This window comes from Vespa velutina, chromosome 3 (genome assembly GCF_912470025.1).
Source record: "Vespa velutina chromosome 3, iVesVel2.1, whole genome shotgun sequence".
Taxonomy (NCBI): Eukaryota; Metazoa; Arthropoda; class Insecta; order Hymenoptera; family Vespidae; genus Vespa; species Vespa velutina.
The window spans coordinates 11796135-11815332 of NC_062190.1; the positions used below are offsets into that span (position 1 = coordinate 11796135).

At 33.0% G+C, this 19198-nt stretch overlaps 4 protein-coding genes across 16 annotated transcripts in view; 1 reads left to right on the top strand and 3 right to left on the bottom strand.

Moving 5' to 3' along the window:
• The window catches only part of LOC124947562, a 101773-nt gene that overhangs the window by 54739 nt on the left and 27836 nt on the right, over positions 1 to 19198 (top strand). The window lies entirely within an intron of this gene.
• Positions 704 to 7845, bottom strand: LOC124947667. The gene is made up of 20 exons (XM_047490148.1): positions 7569 to 7845; positions 7153 to 7425; positions 6533 to 7013; positions 6350 to 6449; positions 6127 to 6249; positions 5900 to 6055; positions 5789 to 5830; positions 5023 to 5119; positions 4648 to 4947; positions 4049 to 4499; positions 3831 to 3960; positions 3604 to 3726; positions 3380 to 3535; positions 2536 to 2578; positions 2141 to 2410; positions 1544 to 1997; positions 1351 to 1450; positions 1151 to 1273; positions 919 to 1074; positions 704 to 850 (listed from the first exon to the last, which is right to left on the bottom strand). Exons 1-20 carry the CDS (start codon positions 7717 to 7719, stop codon positions 785 to 787), a joined length of 3795 nt encoding a protein of 1264 aa, XP_047346104.1. The 5' UTR covers positions 7720 to 7845; the 3' UTR covers positions 704 to 784.
• On the bottom strand, positions 9180 to 11228 carry LOC124947567 (odorant receptor 13a-like). Its single transcript, XM_047489912.1, has 7 exons — positions 11193 to 11228; positions 10767 to 11039; positions 10193 to 10667; positions 10004 to 10103; positions 9805 to 9927; positions 9583 to 9738; positions 9180 to 9506 (listed from the first exon to the last, which is right to left on the bottom strand). Exons 1-7 carry the CDS (start codon positions 11212 to 11214, stop codon positions 9438 to 9440), a joined length of 1218 nt encoding a protein of 405 aa, XP_047345868.1. The 5' UTR covers positions 11215 to 11228; the 3' UTR covers positions 9180 to 9437.
• LOC124947565 (odorant receptor 13a-like) lies at positions 12263 to 19045 on the bottom strand. Of its 6 annotated transcripts, none has more exons than XM_047489908.1 (9): positions 16148 to 17155; positions 15099 to 16045; positions 14630 to 14902; positions 14059 to 14533; positions 13881 to 13980; positions 13682 to 13804; positions 13460 to 13615; positions 13234 to 13383; positions 12263 to 12566 (listed from the first exon to the last, which is right to left on the bottom strand). In XM_047489908.1, the coding sequence occupies exons 2-8, from the start codon at positions 15118 to 15120 to the stop codon at positions 13315 to 13317; spliced, it is 1218 nt and encodes a 405-aa protein (XP_047345864.1). In that variant the 5' UTR covers positions 15121 to 16045; positions 16148 to 17155; the 3' UTR covers positions 12263 to 12566; positions 13234 to 13314. The 6 variants fall into 6 exon arrangements, with proteins under 6 accessions (XP_047345864.1, XP_047345862.1, XP_047345863.1 ...); XM_047489910.1 differs by lacking the exons at positions 12263 to 12566; positions 13234 to 13383; positions 13460 to 13615; ... (1 more) ...; positions 13881 to 13980; positions 14059 to 14533 and adding exons at positions 17199 to 17354; positions 17426 to 17548; positions 17705 to 17804; ... (1 more) ...; positions 18453 to 18719; positions 18862 to 19045 and having other exon boundaries at positions 14801 to 14902; positions 15058 to 16045; positions 16148 to 17129; XM_047489906.1 differs by having other exon boundaries at positions 13460 to 13804.

Sequence of the window (19198 nt, forward strand, 5' to 3'; positions counted from 1 at the left end):
TTTTTTAAATTTATTAAAATTCATGATAAAAATATAATTAAAGTTTTCAGATTTGTATCGCTTCCAATCAAGTTTTAATGTCTAATGTACAATTTAGGTGAATTAAAAAATTTCATTGATCTATATAAAAATTATAATAATCATTAAGGATCACGTTAAACGCGGCCCTCTATAGTAAGGAATACTAAACCATTTCATAACTCGCTCGGTTACTATGTTATTGTCATTTGTGTGTTCTGTTTCTGCGGGTTACCTTATCGACATATTAACATATATTATTGTTTTATAATTATTTTTGAAACGCATCACTATGCATATTGTTTTGCAAACATTTGCTAAACTAATTTTCCTCATTTTCTGTTTTTCTTGTTGGATATATAATACTCTTTGTAGGTCATAAAGTGCAAAAAAAAAAAATGTTCCGACACAATCATAGGACGATTCACATTTCATATTGAAACACCATAATGATTTTTATGAGTTTTTCTAAACTATTTTGGTGAGTTCTTTATGCTCGATACGTCGTATGCATTTTGTCTTTTATGGTTACTCGATTTTAGACGCTTATATATAATCGATATATAATCGAGTATTTCATCTTTTTCAAATCTCTTTTTTTAATTTTTATTGAAAAGAAAAAGAAAGTTACACGAAACGATATAATAATTTCTTATAAATCTAATTCGTCGACTCTAGATTGATATGTTAGGTGTAAAATTTTACTATAATTCCAACTGTTTCTAAATATTTATGTTATTTAATAAATTAGACTGACATGTTGGATTTATTCTAAATTTTTGGATTTCATTGTGTATAAGACGGACAAATAACCCATTGACGTTTTCAAGATCTGTAGAATGTGAAATATATAAAATTAAATATATAATTACGATTTGTTAATTGTTATTTTTTACTCACTTTGGTAAATAATTGAAGATTGAATGAACAAAATCTACCAGCGGTGATGCACAATGGCGATCGTGCTCGACATATTATTAAAATAATACACTTAGCTTTCTTGGCAGGCATATTGTACCATTCATACTCGTATGCTGCATTGGCCATTCTCGAGCTCTACGGAGGCAAAGTTTTTAGAATAGTTTCATAAAAACATATATATATATATATATACGGAAAATGATAAATTTACCTCTGAAACTAACTTTTCTCCTATGTAACAGTATAGGTAAATTTGTAACAGAATATAAGATATGTAAAGAGTCAGGAAGCACATTTGAAACACGAACAATTCCTGATTTTCCTCGGTAATCGACTGTATTGTAATTGCACGATGATATATTATTCCGTTAGAGTTTCAATTCAATCTTAAGACTCATTGAATTTCCTTACCAAAAGTGCTTGGAAGAATAGAACGCAAAGTTCTATGGTACAACCCAACATCTGCATCAACAACATTCCATTAAATTTGTTTTCTATCGTGTCAGCAAATCTAAAATAAATATTAATCGATGTTCACAGGAATAAATTAAAAAAAAAAACGAGTTCCATTTAAACAGCTGACAAAATCAATTTGTCAACTCACTTATTAAGAGTGTCATGTTTCTTCACAATATATGCAAGCTTCTTTTGAAAATCAACGTCGTCATTGATACTGAGTTTCTTCATTTTTTGTCTAAGATACGAAAATTGGCCGCACACGTGTAGAATCAACATGGCGACGAATGTGTCCACGGCCGTGTACGTCGTAGCCGTATAAAATGCTGACACAATTTGTCCGACGGACGTCATCTCGAAATTTGGTGTGATCAATGATTCGTAAGGGAAATAAGATTGCAAGAAGAGAGCACGATGGCCGGATTGGCGCATCAAGAGAAATCGTGATGTTGCCCAGAGTACAACTACGGAATTAGTTATCACGGTACTTCCAATTGATATCCTCCTGGATATCCTTGCAATCGTCATCATCTTCTTGATTTCTTCTTCCGTGTCAGCTTCCTTTCGATGATTCGTCATTAAAACGAGAAGATTCTGAATGGCTTAAGTAACAACAACGATCGAAAGAAGATCAACCAATAAACTTAATTTATTTCGCCAAATTGAAAAAGTTTTATCAAATGGATCGTCGTAAATTATATGGTGTTATATTTGAAATAAAATGAAACCTGACAAATATAATTACGTCTTCCGTTGAACCAAAAGATGATTATCTTCATTAGCGCTAACATCACCGTTATATTTGCCACAGAAAGATTATCGACGATCATGTTGAAGTCATCCCATATGAAGTAAAGATTGATAGTTTGTGGTAAAGCCATAAAGAGAAACATAAGGCTAACTGGTATTAGCACTCTGTAACTCGATGCTCGATCGAACTTTCTCTCTTCCGGCCAAATCCCCATGAACTTCATGGTATAGCGGTTCCAACCAGATGCGTAATCCACGTACGAAACTTTGGCATGCCAATCGATCGATTGAGATTATTAATGATAGTGTCATTTCATAAATAACACTAATCAAAGAATAATAAAGGTAACATATACGAGTAAAAATATTTTGTTTTCCCTAAACGTATACCTCGATTAATAAAATCCATGTTAGGTTCTTCTATGACAACGATCTATCGAGAACTGATCTCCTCAGTTCCTCCCTATTTCAATCGTCTTTATTTCTCCTAGCGCATGCTCATAATCACTAAGAACGCTACGATCTTATAGGAAGTTCTTTATAGAGGTTCATTTGTTACAATTTATCGAATCGATCGGATTGAATTTTTTCGAATATTTTTCTATTAACTAACACGATAAAATATCTGTTTCTTTTAACGACTTGTCTAATCATCGTAAAATGAACAATGAAAAATATTTTTTATATATATATATATATACATATATATATATATATATTAAAAAAAAAGAAAAAGAAAAAAGGAAAGAAAGAAAATATTGAAATCATCTTCGCCGTTCCTTTAAATAGAGAGATCCCTCTATAGCAAGAAAATCGAAACACGTCATTGTGTTCTTCGTGTCTCGACTCTTGCGGTTAGTTTAGGCTCCTTATCAGATAGAAATGAAGTACGAACGTATTACCTTACCGACGTACGATCTATCATTGGAAAAACTTTGAGATTATCGCGACATAGATGCTATTGGTTATGAGATAATAAACGCAACAAAAAATATTATACAGTTTGACAGCGATATTTTATCTGTGACAATTTTACATTTGAACAGTTCACGTTAGATTCTTCATTTTCATTGCATAAAGAACCGACAAGTAACCCATCGATGTCTTTAAAATCTAAAAACAGATCGATAATCCTATTTACAAGATATTTTTTTCTTTTTTGTTTTGTTTCATTTTCCTTTTTTTTTTTTTTTTTTTTTTTTTTTTTTTTTTTTTTTTTATCATACACACTTACGCTACTGTATAATTCTTGGGTGAAGGTACAGAATTTACCAGCCGTAAGACACAACGGCGTTCGTGCACGATACATAATCATTAGAAGTGATTTAGCCTCTTTCGTTGTTAAATTGTACCACTCACAATCGTATGCGGCCTGTAGAATATTTTTGCTCTGAAATAGATATGTGAGAGTTCACAATTTCATAAATTTTTATTCTTTTATTTTCCATATAAACTCGCCTCCGAAAGAATTCTCTCTCCGACGTAGCAATAAAGATAAAGCTGAATTAGTACGTAAAACACGTAAAGTATTAGAAAGGATAATTCCAAGAGAAAAAGTTCATTTGGTTCACCGATTATCGACTAAAAACATATAATATAATATCCATCCATAAGTCTATCATATCATAGATCTAGATCGTAGATACCGACTAATGGATAAAGTTCATATATATCATTTATCGTAGAAATTTTATCATTTTAATATCATGCCTTACCAAGAGCGCTTGGAAAGATTGAAAGCACAATTGTACGGTGCAACCGAGCATTTGAATCAGTAACATTACGTTGAATTGATCCTCGATGGTATCAGCAAATCTAAACGAATTGACAAACACATTTATTTAATTTAAAATTTAATTTGATTTTTTTTTTTTTTTTTCTTTTTTTGCATGATCCATCGTACCTGTTAAGATAGTCATGTTTCTCGACTATATAGATTAATTTGGTTTTAAATTCGTCACTGGTTCTAGGTCGCAAATTCATCAGATCTCGTTTTAAGTTCGAAAGTTGTCCACAAGCGTGAAGAATGAGCATGGCGATGAAGGTGTCCACGGCTGTGTAGGATGTGGCGGCGTACAATGTTGCTATCAATTGAGCTACAATTGTTAGCTCGTAATTAGGACTGATATGTGCATCGTAAGGAAAATACGCTCGAAATAAAAGATTACGACCGATATAAAGAATCGTGACGTAACGAAATATAAGGTAGACAACGACAACACTGAGACACATGATGGTACTTATGATCGATATCTTCCTCGAAATCGTCGCAATGTTCCTCATTGTCTTTTTATCCTCTTCGTTCGCTCCAGCTTTCAGATCCTCCTCCATTAACGACAGAAGATGTTTGAGAGCTTGCGTGAACAATGAATTTTTTTTATAATGAATCGAAACTTCTATCTTATCTCTTAACTTTTTTCAATTTATTTATTTATTTATTTATTTTTTTTTTTTTTCCTATTTGTCTAGTCTTTTTTGTTTTGCTTTTTATAACATATTTACATCGTCCGTTCAGCCAGAAAATGATAATTTTCAACAGGGAAATCGTGAAGGTCATGTTACCCATCGATAGATTTTCCACGACCAAGTTGAAATTAGTCCAAACGAAGAAGAGATTTATCGTTTGAGGCAAACAGATGAAGCAAAGAATAAAACATACTGGTATCAAAACTTTAAAATTCGAGATTCGATCGAATCCTCTTTCGTTCGGCCAAATCCCTATGAAATCCATGGTGTATCGGTTCCATCCGTAAACATAATCAATTTTTAAAACTTCTTGCATATCCATTGCATATCCAATTTCTGATTAGCTGGTACGTTTAATCGTATGATATTTTAGTCAGGAAGAATATTTTAGTCAGCTCGTCTGCCCGAGACGCGTTAAGGACTGATCTTGATACATCCATTCCGTATTTTCGCGAGCTATGTCTGCCGTCATGGTTCGCGCATGCTCTATAAAAAGGATAGGAATGCTCTAGGAAAGTCTTACGTTTCAAAAACAAATCGATCACAATTATTGCGATTTCTATTGAAAATATAATATTCGATTAATATGTTATTCGCATATTTATTCAGAATTCAGAATAAATTTAGTTCATCGGTCAACTGTGTTGAAATTTTGTACAAGTTTTTTTGTTTTCTTTTCTTTTTTTTTTTTCTTTTTTTTTTTTAACATGTACGTACGTATGTTGTAAAAATTATAAATAGAGGTTTATCGAACAGTATCCCTCTAACGTTAGGAAACTTAAACCTTCGATACAGTTGACTCCGGTGGTTATGAGGAATTGTCTTTAGGCTACGTTACGTTATCGACGTCTTTTTAGTTTATGAAAATTTTTGCAGATTTCTTTTTTTTTTCTTTTTTTTTTTTTTTTCGTTACACTCATGTTAATACTCGCACGCAATGTAATTGGTTAATAAATGACAATAAACGGGAGAGAAATTTCGGCGAGTATATTATCTCACAACGTATAAAATTGTTTATAACTTAATTAAATTTAAAATTTTACGAATAATATTTATTACTATATTGTATACTAGTATTTATTATTATAATGAATGTAATAGTCCGCAACCCCTCAATTGACTCTATCACTTTTCTATTTATTATTATTTTTGTAAATTAATCCTTTTTTTCCGTTACCGTTAATAACACCGAAAGATATCCAATCGTAGTTTTTAAAATCTGCAAGAGAAAACTAAATAGTATTTAAATAATCTTCTAATCCTTTTTACATTTATTGTTTTCTCTTACGCTGCTAAACATTTCCATCGAAAAAGTGCCGAATTTTCCGGCCGTTAAACGAAATGGTATAGCAGATCGATGCATCACGAAAATGATATTTCGTGCATCTTTTGGAGATAATGTACACCACTGTGACTCGTATACTGACGTGCCCATTGCAGAACTCTGTTTAACACACATTCCCATGACATATAATTTCAACATATTTAAAATATTCTATTTTAATTTCTTTTTACCTCGACGATAAGCATTTCCCCAATGTAACAATATAGATAGAGTTGTACCAAGATAACAATTAAAAACAATACAATAAAAGCCAATCGTTCTATGGGAAAATCACTCCCATCGTGTTCCATTATCTGCAAACAAATTTCCACAAACGAGATGTTTGACAAGAATAAAATATAGATTTTTCTTTTTTCCTTTTTTTTTTTTTTTTTTTTTTTTTGATTGACTTACGCGAACTAATTGAAAGGCCTGAAAGCAAACTTGAATGATGCAAGCCAGTATTTGAATGAGCATCAATATGTTAAATGAATTCTCAATCGATTTAGTATACCTTAAATAATAATAATGATCATAATTGCATAGTGTTGCATCGTCAATAAAAATCAATAAAAAATGATCATTTGATTGACCAACCAGTTGAGATGTTCGTGTCTCTTTACGATCCATGTCAATTTTGTTGTAAACTCATTGGCTATTTCGCTCGTGCCGTTCGATAGATTTTCAAGTGCATGCCTGAGATTGGTAATTTGTGCGCAGGCATGAAGGACGAGCATTGTGATGAACGTGTCTACTCCTACGTATGATACGGTAGCGCTATACGCCGCTACGATTTGTCCGAAACAGGAAATTAAAAAAGTTGAAGTTCCACTAATGTCGTATGGAAAATAAGCGGGATAAACGACCGTACTTGGGGGATCGAATTGGTCTCTTTGCATTTGCGCGATCATCAAGCTTCGAGGTAGAATGAGAATCGATGTCATAAAATGTGCTAATGTCGTACACCATATCGATATGATTCTTGCCTTTTTAGCGTTAACCAACATGACCGATCTCTCATCCTCGCTTTTCGATCTCTTCCAATCTTCGACGAAGGAACTGAGAAGTGGTCTAAGAGCTGGAAAAGATTTTCTTTTTTTTCTTTGTATTTATTTTTTTTTCTTTCTTTTTTTTTTTTCTTTTCTTTTCTGCAAATATTTCTCTCCCACGTATGGATCGACGTGCTATTACGTAATCATCACAAAAGTTACACTTACATTCCAAATAATATCGCGCGAACAACAACTTTATGCAAGACATGGATACCGGGACGATTCCCGTCGCCAAAATCTCTGTCGTCAGATCTACGTCACCCCATATCATCAAAAGATATGCCGACTGTGGTAGAGTGACAAATCCCAGCATAAAAAATGAATGTAGAATGAACCAATATTTCGATAAGGTAGGATCACTTGCATTATCCTTCCATTCCGGCCATACACCAAGTATTTGTAGGCTCAGCCGGTTCCAACCAATGGCATAATTTAAATCTGCAAAGTGAACACTCCCGTTGAAGATACGCAAAAGATAAAATATTTAATTAGAAAAAGAGAATACGTAAAGTATTCTTTTGTCGTCTTTCATACATTTTTCTTTCTTTTTTGAAAAATTTATAAATTACACGAAAGTTTACCTTCTTCGAATACCGTTGTCATCGTAGAAAGACGATTATAAAACGCGGCGCGTGTTGAACGACTGTGTTGTGGCTCGTCGTTCGATATAGACGTCCTTCTCTTTTTCTTCGTCCAGCACGCATGCCCGTCTGACTTAAAATGATCTACCATCCCCACCAACTATTGAAAAATTTATCTGCTTGGAATTATATTTTTTCTTTTCTACCAAACTCATTTAAATAAGCAACCTCCAAGTTCTTAGTTTCTATCCAACCTTCCCCATTTTATAATGCTTTACGATCCCTCGTTGATTATTTCAAGTGTAATAACATACATTCGGTTCTTTGGGAACGATGAAAACGAGTGAATAGTGTGAATCAAAGATGTCCTTCGAAAAAAGAAAGAAAATTTCTACAAACATTATTTAGGATCTCGAACATTTTTTATAAAGTTAGATAATGATTTTCACAATTAAGTAGTATCTCTATTGTATAACTATTTAAATAGGTATGTTTACATTCTCTTGCATTATTACTTTTATTATATTAACCGTAAACAATTACTTCTCAATATTTTTACTTGTTCCATTTCGTAGATAATTATTGATAAATTATAAAACAACAACATGCAAGTGCGTATGACATGATAATTATTTTTAATGCATGCTCGTATTTCGTTTTATAATTTTAGAAAGCGAAGAAAGAGGGTTGTTTTTACGTGGGAAATAGTGCAGGGCATTTGTGAATTTGTAAGCGAGACGAAATGATCGATAGTGGTTCTTGTGGTTATTAAATCAAACATTGGTGCGTGACGAACGTCGTGGAGGAAGTTCCGATGTATTTTTTATTACGGGAATATTTTAACGCGATCATTTCCAGTAATATATCTTGATTTGCAATTTTCTGAAATATTAGAAAAAAAAGTCGTTCTTTTTATAGATCCTTAATATTTCTATTGTTTCCTTTCTGGTTGTTATATTATTATCTCAGTAAAATTAATTATTGCGTTCAGGTACCAGCCGGACAGAAAGATATCTCATTGAAATTCTGAGGATCTATAAAAGAAACATTTGAAATAATTTATAAATTAGGTTAAAACGTTGCAGTCGAACGATATGGTATTATTGATACGTTGATTGCATCACGAAGAAGAGGATTTTTACATGTTTGGATGATAAGTAATACCATTTAGAATCGTACAGTGATTCGCCCTTATTAAGAATATTTGATACATCTAAAAACAAAGTTGCATAATGCAACGACTGCATTTTGCTTCGTCTTTCGACGTAAATGTTCTTTTTTTGTCTTCGTCAAGCAATCATGCTCCTCGGACTGAAATTGAATTATCATCACATCACCTATTGAAAAATGTATGTATTTGGAATTTTTATTTCGACTTTTCTCTCTCAACGGGTTTAAATAAGCAACTTCGTTAAAATTTGAATTCAATTTTTCCGATTTCTCTAGCTCTACGATCTTTTTGCCTACTGTCCCACATACATTTAAGTTTGTCCGATTCTTTTGGGAATATACGCACGAGCGAATTGTATTAATTCAAGTCCATGGATCCCTCATACATAAATAAGACAGTAATTTAAAAGAAGTATTTAATTACGTTACACTTATCACGTAGTACGACTCTTACAAGAACGTTAAAATTTCGTAATACAAACTTCGTTACGCTTTCTATGTTCTATAGCAGTATTATTTTCATTTTTATATTAATCCAATTAATTCTGTTTTGCAATATTTTCACTAATCGCATTTCATTGATAATTATTATTAAATTATGAATAAAATATTACATACTGGTAGATGTAACAAACGATCGATTTTTAATATCTTTCAAATTCTTCGATCGATTGTTCATTATAAATAACGTATATTTTATTACTCTTCTACCGGACTATTTTTCATAGCTAGTAATACCGATAAATATCCGGCGGATGTTTTAATGATCTGAAATAAAGATGAATCGGGATCTTTTGCAAATATTAGATATATTTTCTTTGGAATACATTTTAAAAATACTCACAGCGCCAAACAATTCTAACGAAAATGGACAAAATTTTCCAGCGGTGATTTGAAATGCTATTCTTGCTCGACAAATTACTATCAACAAGCAGATCGCCTTTTTTGGTGGCAAGTCATACCATTCGCAATCGTAAGCGGAGAAAGCTATTCCAGTGCTCTGAAATGCACGAAGTTGAAAAATTCTTAGGCCTGCGAGTAAGAGGCGAAGTTTGTATTGACTCACCTCTATCAGAAGAGCTTCACCAACGTAACAATATATATATAAATGCAACATCGTGTATATCACATGAATGATGTAAAATATCAATCCTACTATCGGCAAATCTTCTTCTTGTGCGTTCATCGACTACGAAAAAGAAACGAAAGGGGAAATGTATTAAAATGTTAAAACCATTATTATCTAATGATGAAATAAAAATTACCGTGATCATACGATAACCTGTCATGCAGAACATAGCCGTCGAAATCAAAGTTTGTCCTAGTAGAGTAAGATTGAAACAATCCTCGACTATAATGGCGAATCTTTAAATGCAAAAGTGTTTAGATCGTCGTCGTTAGGAAGAATAATAGAAAAAAATTATAAAGTAAAGTGTAATGTAAGAAACACCCACTTGTAGAGTTGTTCGTGCCTATTCACAATGTAGCCGAGTCTATTTTGAAACAGAGCGACATCACGCTTCGCTATTTCCGCCAATTCTCTTATATTCGATCGCAAAACCGACAGTTGTCCACACAAATGCAAAACAAAGACTGCGTGAAAAGTATCGAAGCAAGAATAACTGATGCCTGCTAGAATCGTTGCCATGAATTGTCCCAACCAAGTGATCTCAAAATAAGGACTTTTCTTGATGTCGTATGGAAAGGTCGCTGGATGCAAAAGTCCTCCTAGATCGATTTCGGAGGCACTAGCCATATTCGCATAAATTTGAAGCGATATAAAGGTGATCACCATTAAGTAGGATAAAGTAGAACAAAAGAGAGATATCGTTCGACTCAATTTAGCAGTTTTCAACATCAACAAACGTTCTGATTCTTGTTGCGTTTGATTCCAGTCGTTAACTATCTCGACGAGTAATGATTTTAATGCTTCGATCGAGAAAAAAGTGAACTAGTTTATATCATTTAATCCAATTCAAATTAAATGAAATTATAAATTAAATGCACAGACAATTACATCGTAATCACCTTTTCCATGGTACCGCAAAACGATTTGCTTAGTCACGGCGAAAGCGATTGGTATATTGATGGATAAATTTTCTACGGTTTCATCCAGACTGCTTGAATTCAGAATCAGATCTGCCGTTTGTGGTGCATTTATGAATAAAAGGGTCACGGTAGTGCTCGTCCAAAATATACTAGCTGACGTTAATCGCCAAAGAAACGTCGTCTCCGATGGTTCAGGCCAAACTCCTAACACCGACAAGTTAAAACGATTCCAACCAATGGCGTAATTTAAATCTACAAAGTGAACACTTGCGTTGAAGTTACACAAAAGAGAGAATATCTGATTAGTAAAAGAGGATATTTAATGTATTCCTTTTTCTTCTTTTTTTCTTCCTTTCTTTTTTACTATTTTGCTGGGATAAATTTACAAGTGACGCGAAATTCTACCTTCCTCCGATTCAGTTGTCATCGTAGAAAGACGATTATAACACGCGGCGATAGAACGACTGCACTCTGGCTCGTCATTCATGGAAGATATGTAGATGTCCTTCTCTTTTTCTTAGCCCAGCACGCATGCCCGTCTGACTTAAAATGATGTACCATCCCCACCAACTATTGGAAAATTTATATACTTGTGATGATATTTTCTCATTTCTACCGTAACCTCAAAGTTCTTAGTTTTCATCCAACCTTTCCCATTTTACAATACTTTACGATCCCTCGTCGATTATTACGAATGTAATAATATACATTCGGTTCTTTTCGATACTATGGGGAACGATGAGAACGTGTAAATTATGTGTATCAAAGATTGGATGTTCTTTGAAACAAGAAAGAAAATTTCTACAAACATTATTTAGCATTTTATAAAGATCTTTGAATTTGTTAGGCAGTGATCACATCCGTGGATTTAATAATAAATCAATTAATTACTATTGTAAAACTACTTAAATGATATGATTACTTATCTTTTTTCTCTTGCATTGTTACTTTTATTATATTAACCGTAAACAATTACTTCTCAATATTTTTACTTGTTTCATTTCGTAGATAATTATTGATAAATTATAAAACAACAACATGCAAGTGCGTATGACATGATAATTATTTTTAATGCATGCTCGTATTTCGTTGTATAATTATAGGAAGCGAAGAAAGAGGGTAATTTTTACGTGGGGAAAGGTGCAGGGTATTTGTGAATTTGTAAGCGAGACGAAATGATCGATAGTAGTTCTTGTGGTTACTAAATCAAACAGCGGTGCGTGACGAACGTGGTGGAGGAAGTTTGGATGTATTTTTTATTACGCGAATTTTTAACGCGATCATTTCCAGTAATATTTCTTGATTTGCAATTTTCTGAAATATTAGAAAAAAAAGTCGTTCTTTTTATAGATCCTTAATATTTCTATTGTTTCCTTTCTGGTTGTTATATTATTATCTCTGTAAAATTAATTATTGCGTTCAGGTACCAGCCGAACAGAAAGATATCCCATTGAAATTCTGAAGATCTATAAAAGAAACATTTGAAATAATTTATAAATTAAGTTAGAAAATTGCTGTCGAACGATATGGTATTATTGATTGGTACATCACGAAAAAGAGATCCTTTACATGTTTAGATGATAAGTAGCACCATTTACATTCGTACGGCGATTCACTAATTATAATATCTTCGTGACGTTTTACCTTTACTTAATCAATTAGTATTTTATTCACGTAATAGTAAATCTACAGGTGTATACCGCATAGTACCGATCACGAATGGTAGTAAGGAAAACAATGTAGTGTTCGGTAGGTCATCTTCGTCTTGACCTAATGTCTCTGAAAAAAATACGAAATGTTAATCGATGGTATCAAAAGGGTTAAAATTTCTTTCCGATAACTTATTGAAAATATTTGATAATCCTAAAAACAAAGTTGCATAATGCAACGATTGCATTTTGCTTCGTCTTTCGACGTAAATGTTCTTTTTTTGTCCTCGTCCAGCAATCATGCTCCTTGAACTGAAATTGAACTATCATACCACCACCTATTGAAAAATGTATCTATTTGGATTTTTTATTTCGATTTTTTTTTCTTTTCTCTCTGAACGGGTTAAATAAGCGACCTCGTTAAAATTTGAATTCAATTTTTCCGATTTCTCTAGCTCTACGATCTTTTTGCCTACTGTCCCACATACATTTAAGTTTGTCCGATTCTTTTGGGAATATACGCACAAGCGAATTGTATTAATTCAAGTCCAGGTATCCTTCATATATAAATAAGACAGAAATTTAAAAGAAGTATTTAATTGCGTTACACTTATCACGTAGTACGACTCTTACAAGAACGTTAAAATTTCGTAATACAAACTTCGTTACGCTTTCTATGTTCTATAGCAGTATTATTTTCATTTTTATATTAATCCAATTAATTCTGTTTTGCAATATTTTCACTAATCGCATTTCATTGATAATTATTATTAAATTATGAACAAAATATTACATACTGGTAGATGTAACAATCGATCGATTTTTAATATCTTTCAAATTCTTCGATCGATTGTTCATTATAAATAACGTATATTTTATTACTCTTCTACCGGACTATTTTTCATAGCTAGTAATACTGATAAATATCCGGCGGATGTTTTAATGATCTGAAATAAAGATGAATCGGGATCTTTTGCAAATATTAGATATATTTTCTTTGGAATACATTTTAAAAATACTCACAGCGCCAAACAATTCTAACGAAAATGGACAAAATTTTCCAGCGGTGATTTGAAATGCTATTCTTGCTCGACAAATTACTATCAGCAAGCAGATCGCCTTTTTTGGAGGCAAGTCATACCATTCGCAATCGTAAGCGGAGAAAGCTATTCCAGTGCTCTGAAATGCACGAAGTTGAAAAATTCTTAGGCCTTCGAGTAAGAGGCGAAGTTTGTATCGACTCACTTCGACCAGAAGAGCTTCACCAACGTAACAATATATATATAAATGCAACATCGTGTATATGTAAAACGTGATGTAAAATATCAATCCTGCTATCGGCAATTCTTCTTCTTGTGCGCCCATCGACTACGGAAAAGAATGGAAACAAGGAATATATTGAAATGTTAAGACCATTATTATCTAATGATGAAATAAAAATTACCGTGATCATACGATAACCTGTCATGCAGAACATAGCCGTCGAAATCAAAGTTTGTCCTAGTAGAGTAAGATTGAAACAATCCTCGACTATTATGGCGAATCTTAAAACGAAAAAATGATTAAATCGTCGATGTTAGATAAAACAATAGAAAAAGTCAAAAGATTTATGAAACACCCACTTGTAGAGTTGTTCGTGCTTGTTCACAATGTAGCTGAGTCTATTTTGAAACAGAGCGACGTCACGCTTCGCTATCTCCGCCAATTCTCTTATATTCGATCGCAAAACCGACAGTTGTCCACACAAATGCAAAACAAAGACTGCGTGAAAAGTATCGAAGCAAGAATAACTGATGCCTGCTAGAATCGTTGTCATGAATTGTCCCAACCAAGTGATCTCAAAATAAGGACTTTTCTTGATGTCGTATGGAAAGGTCGCTGGATGCAAAAGTCCTCCTAGATCGACTTCGGAGGCACTAGCCATATTCGCATAAATTTGAAGCGATATAAAGGTTATCACCATTAAGTACGACAAAGTAGAACAAAAGAGAGATATCATTCGACTCAATTTAGCAGTTTTCAACATCAACAAACGTTCTGATTCTTGTTGCGTTTGATTCCAGTCGTTAACTATCTCGACGAGTAATGATTTCAATGCTTCGATCGAGAAAAAAGTGAACTAGTATATATCATTCAATCCAATTCAAATTAAATGAAATTATAAATTAAATGCACAGACAACATCGTAATTACCTTTTCCATGGTACCGCAAAACGATTTGCTTAGTCACAGCGAAAGCGATTGGTATGTTGATGGATAAATTTTCTATGGCTTCGTCCAAACTGGTCGAATTCAGAATCAGATCTGCCATTTGTGGTGCATTTATGAATAAAAGGGTCACGGTAGTGCTCGTCCAAAATATACTGGCTGACGTTAATCGCCAAAGAAACGTCGTCTTCGATGGTTCAGGCCAAACACCTAACACCGACAAGTTAAAACGATTCCAACCAATGGCGTAATTTAAATCTACAAAGTGAACACTTGCGTTGAAGTTACACAAAAGAGAGAATATCTGATTAGCAAAAGAGAATATTGAATATTGCTCCTTATTTATTATTATTTATTATTATTTATTAATTTAGTATTCCTTTTTCTTCTTTTTTTCTTCCTTTCTTTCTTACTATTTTGCTGGGGTAAATTTACAAGTGACACGAAATTCTACCTTCCTCGGATTCCGTTGTCATCGTAGAAAGACGATTATAATACGCGGCGATACGACGACTGCGCTCTGGCTCGTCACTCGATATGTAGACGTCCTTCTCTTTTTCTTCGTCCAGCACGCATGCCCGTCTGACTTAAAATGATGTACCTATCCCACCAACTATTGAAAAATTTATCTACTTGGAATGGTATTTCTTCTTTTCCACCGAACTCATTTAAATAAGCAACCTCAAAGTTCTTAGTTTCCATCCAACCTTCCCCATTTTATAATACTTTACGATCCCTCGTCGATTATTACGAATGTAATAATATACATTCGGTTCTTTTCGATACTATGGGGAACGATGAGAACGTGTAAATTATGTGTATCAAAGATTGGGTGTTCTTTGAAACAAGAAAGAAAATTTCTACAAACATTATTTAGCATTTTATAAGAATCTTTGAATTTGTTAGGCAGTGATCACATCCATGGATTTCATAGTAAATCAATTAATTACTATTGTAAAACTATTTAAATGGTATAATTACTTGTCTTTGTTCTCTTGCATTGTTACTTTTATTATGTTAACCGTAAACAATTACTTCTTAATATATTTACTTGTTCCATTTCGTAGATAATTATTGATAAATTATAAAATAGTGACATGGAAGTGTGTATGATATGATAATTATTTTTAATGCATGCTCGTATTTCGTTGTATAATTTTAGGAAGCGAAAAAAGAGGGTGATTTTTATGTGGGAAAAGGTGCAGGGTGTTTGTGAATTTGTAAGCGAGACGTAATGATCGATAGTGATTCTTGTAATTATTAAATCAAATAATGGTACGTGGACAAAGGAAGATTAGATATATTTTATCTGTGACAATTTTACGTTTGGACAATTCATGTCAGATTCCTCTATTTCATTGGATGAGGAAACGACAAGTAATCCATCGATGTCTTCAAAATCTGAAAACAGACCGATAATAAGTGGTTTTTATTTCTAATTTTTTTTTCTTTTTCCTTCTCTTTTTTTTTTTTTTTTTTTCTTCTTTTTTTTATTACACTTACGCTAGCGTATAATTCTTGCGGAAGGTTACAGAATTTTCCAATCATAGGAGATTCGATCGAATCTCTCCTCGTTCTGCCAAATCCCTATGAAATCCATGGTGTATCAGTTCCACCAATAAACGTAATCGACTTTTTGCATATTTATTGCTATTTCGATTAGCTGTTTTTATCGATGATGTTTAATCGTATGTTATTTTAATCAGTTCGTCCGTCTAAACGAGTCTGACGTCAAGGATTGATCTTGATTCATCCGTTTTGTATTTTCCTGAACTATGTCTTGCTTCTCGCATGCTATATAAAAAGGACAGGGATGATCCTCTAGGGAAGTCTTACGTTTGAAAAATAAATCGATCACGATTATTACGATTTCTATTAAAAATATAATATTCGATTAATATGTTATTCGCATATTTACTCAGAACTCAGAATAAATTTAGTTCAGCTGTTTCGAAATTTTGTAAAAGTTTTTTTTCTTTTTTTTTTTTTTTTAACATTTACGTACGAATGTTTTAAAAATTAAAAGTAGGCGTTTATCGAACAGTATCCCTCTAACGTTGGAAAACTTAAACCTTCGATACAGTTGACTCCGGTGGTTACGAGGAATTATCTTTAGGCTACGTTTCTTTATCGACGTCTTTCTAGTTTATGAAAATTTTTGCAGATTTTTTGTTTCTCTTTCGTTACATTCTTAATACTCTTACGCAATATAATTGGACCATAAACGACAATATGATAAATGACAATAAACGAGACAGAGATTTATGCGATTATAAAACTATTTATATCTTAATTAAATTTAAAGTTTTACGAATAGTATTTATCATCATATTGTACTGTCATCTATGATAGTCTATCGGTGACAAGAAATTTGCCACCAATCAAATTACTCTATCACTATTCTATTTATTATTTTTCAAAATTAGTCCTTTTTGTCTGTTACCGTTAATAACACTGAAAGATATCCTATTGTGCTTTTTAAAATCTGCAAGAGAAAACTAAATAGTATTTAAATAATCTTCTAATCCTTTGTACATTTATTGTTTTCTCTTACTCTGCTAAACATTTCCATTGAAAAAGTGCCAAATTTTCCGGCTGTTAAACGAAGTGGCATACGAGATCGATGCATCATGAAAATAATATTTCGTGCATCCTTTGCAGACAAAGTATACCATTGGGATTCGTATACTGACGTGCCCATTGCAGAACTCTGTTTAACACACATTCCCATGACATATAATTTCAACATATTTAAAATATTCTATTTAAATTTCTTTTTACCTCGACGATAAGCATTTCTCCAACGTAACAATACAGATATAGTTGTACCAAGGTAACAATTACAAAGAATATAATAAAAAATAGCTGTTCTATTGGAAATGCATCATCATCGTGTTCCATTATCTGCAAAAAAATTTCCACGAACGAGACGTTTGACAAGAATAAAATACTGATCTCCCTTTTTCTTTTTTTCTTTTCCTTTTTTTTCTTCTTCTTTTCTTTCTTTTTTTTTTTTTTTTTTTTTTTTTTTTTTTTTTTTTTTTATATAAATTGACTTACGCGAAATAGTTGAAAAGTCTGAAAGCAAACTTGAACGATGCAAGCCAGTATTTGAATGAGCATCAACATGTTAAAGGAGTTCTCGATCGATTTGGCGTACCTTAGACAATAATAATGATCATTATTGCATAATGTTGCAACATTGATAAAATAAAAATGATTCGATTGACAAACCAGTTGAGATGTTCGTGTCTCTTCACGATTAACGTCAATTTTGTTGTAAACTCATTGGCTATTTCGCTCGTGCCGTTCGATAGATTTTCAAGTGCATGCCTGAGATTAGTAATTTGTGCGCAGGCATGAAGGACGAGCATTATAATAAACGTGTCTACGCCTATATATGATACGGTAGCGCTGTACGCCGCTACGATTTGTCCGAGACAGGAAATTAAAAAAGCTGAAGTTCCGCTAATGTCGTATGGAAAATAAGCGGGATAAACGACCGTACTTGGGGGCTCGAATTGGTCTCTTTGCATTTGCGCGATCATCAAGCTTCGAGGTAGAATGTAAATCGATGTCATAAAATGTGCTAATGTCGTACACCATATCGATATGATTCTTGCCTTTTTAGCGTTAACCAACATGACCGATCTCTCATCCTCGCTTTTCGATCTTTTCCAATCTTCGACGAAGGAACTGAGAAGTGGTTTAAGAGCTGGAAAAGATTTTTTTTTTTCTTTGTAAAATATTTATCTACGTAATATAGATCTGTGCGTTATTACGTTTTCACCACAAAAGTTACCCTTACATTCCAAATGATATCGTGCGAACAACAACTTTATGCAGGACATGGTAACCGGTACGTTTGCCGTCGCCACAATTTCTGTCATCAGTTCTATATCACCCCATACCATCAAGAGATATGCCGATTGCGGCAAAGTGATAAATCCCAGCATAAAGAATGAATGTAGAATGAACCAATATTTCGATAAGGGAAAATCACTCTCATTCGAACCCGGCCATACACCAAGTATTTGTAGGCTTAGTCTGTTCCAACCAATGGCATAATTTAAATCTGCTAAGTGAACACTCCCGTTGAAGATATGCAAAAGATAAAATATTTAATTAAAAAAAGAGAATACTTAAAGTATTCTTTTGTCGTTTTTCATCCATTTTTTTCCTTTTTTGAAAAATTTACAAGCTACACAAAACTGTACCTTCTTCGAATACCGTTGTCATCGTAGAAAGACGATTATAGCACGCGGCGCGTGTTGAACGACTGCGCTCTGGCTCGTCACTCGATATGTAGACGTCCTTCTCTTTTTCTTCGTCCAGCACGCATGCCCGTTTGACTTAAAATGATGTACCATCCCCACCAACTATTGAAAAATTTATCTACTTGGAATAATATTTTCTCTTTTCTAACCAACGCATTTAAATAAGCAATCTCAAAGTTCTTAATTCCTATTCAACCTTCCCCATTTTATAATGCTTTATGATCCCTCGTCTATTATTTCAAGTGTAATAACATACATTTGGTTCTTTCCGATACTA

Coding starts and splice junctions, on each gene's coding strand:
- LOC124947667 (XM_047490148.1), bottom strand. CDS start 7,719: ATGGTAGATCATTTTAAGTCAGACGGGCATGCGTGCTGGACGAAGAAA. Junction 1,451..1,543: donor AAACATGACACTCTTAATAA/GTGAGTTGACAA, acceptor TATTTATTTTAG/ATTTGCTGACACGATAGAAA. Junction 851..918: donor ATCTTCAATTATTTACCAAA/GTGAGTAAAAAA, acceptor CACATTCTACAG/ATCTTGAAAACGTCAATGGG.
- LOC124947567 (XM_047489912.1), bottom strand. CDS start 11,214: ATGACAACTGAATCGGAGGAAG. Junction 10,104..10,192: donor AGGCACGAACAACTCTACAA/GTGGGTGTTTCT, acceptor TTGCATTTAAAG/ATTCGCCATTATAGTCGAGG. Junction 9,739..9,804: donor GTGAAGCTCTTCTGATAGAG/GTGAGTCAATAC, acceptor CGTGCATTTCAG/AGCACTGGAATAGCTTTCTC.
- LOC124947565 (XM_047489906.1), bottom strand. CDS start 15,120: ATGACAACGGAATCCGAGGAAG. Junction 13,805..13,880: donor CAGGTTATCGTATGATCACG/GTAATTTTTATT, acceptor TCTTTTCCGTAG/TCGATGGGCGCACAAGAAGA. Junction 13,384..13,459: donor CGTTAGAATTGTTTGGCGCT/GTGAGTATTTTT, acceptor TCTTTATTTCAG/ATCATTAAAACATCCGCCGG.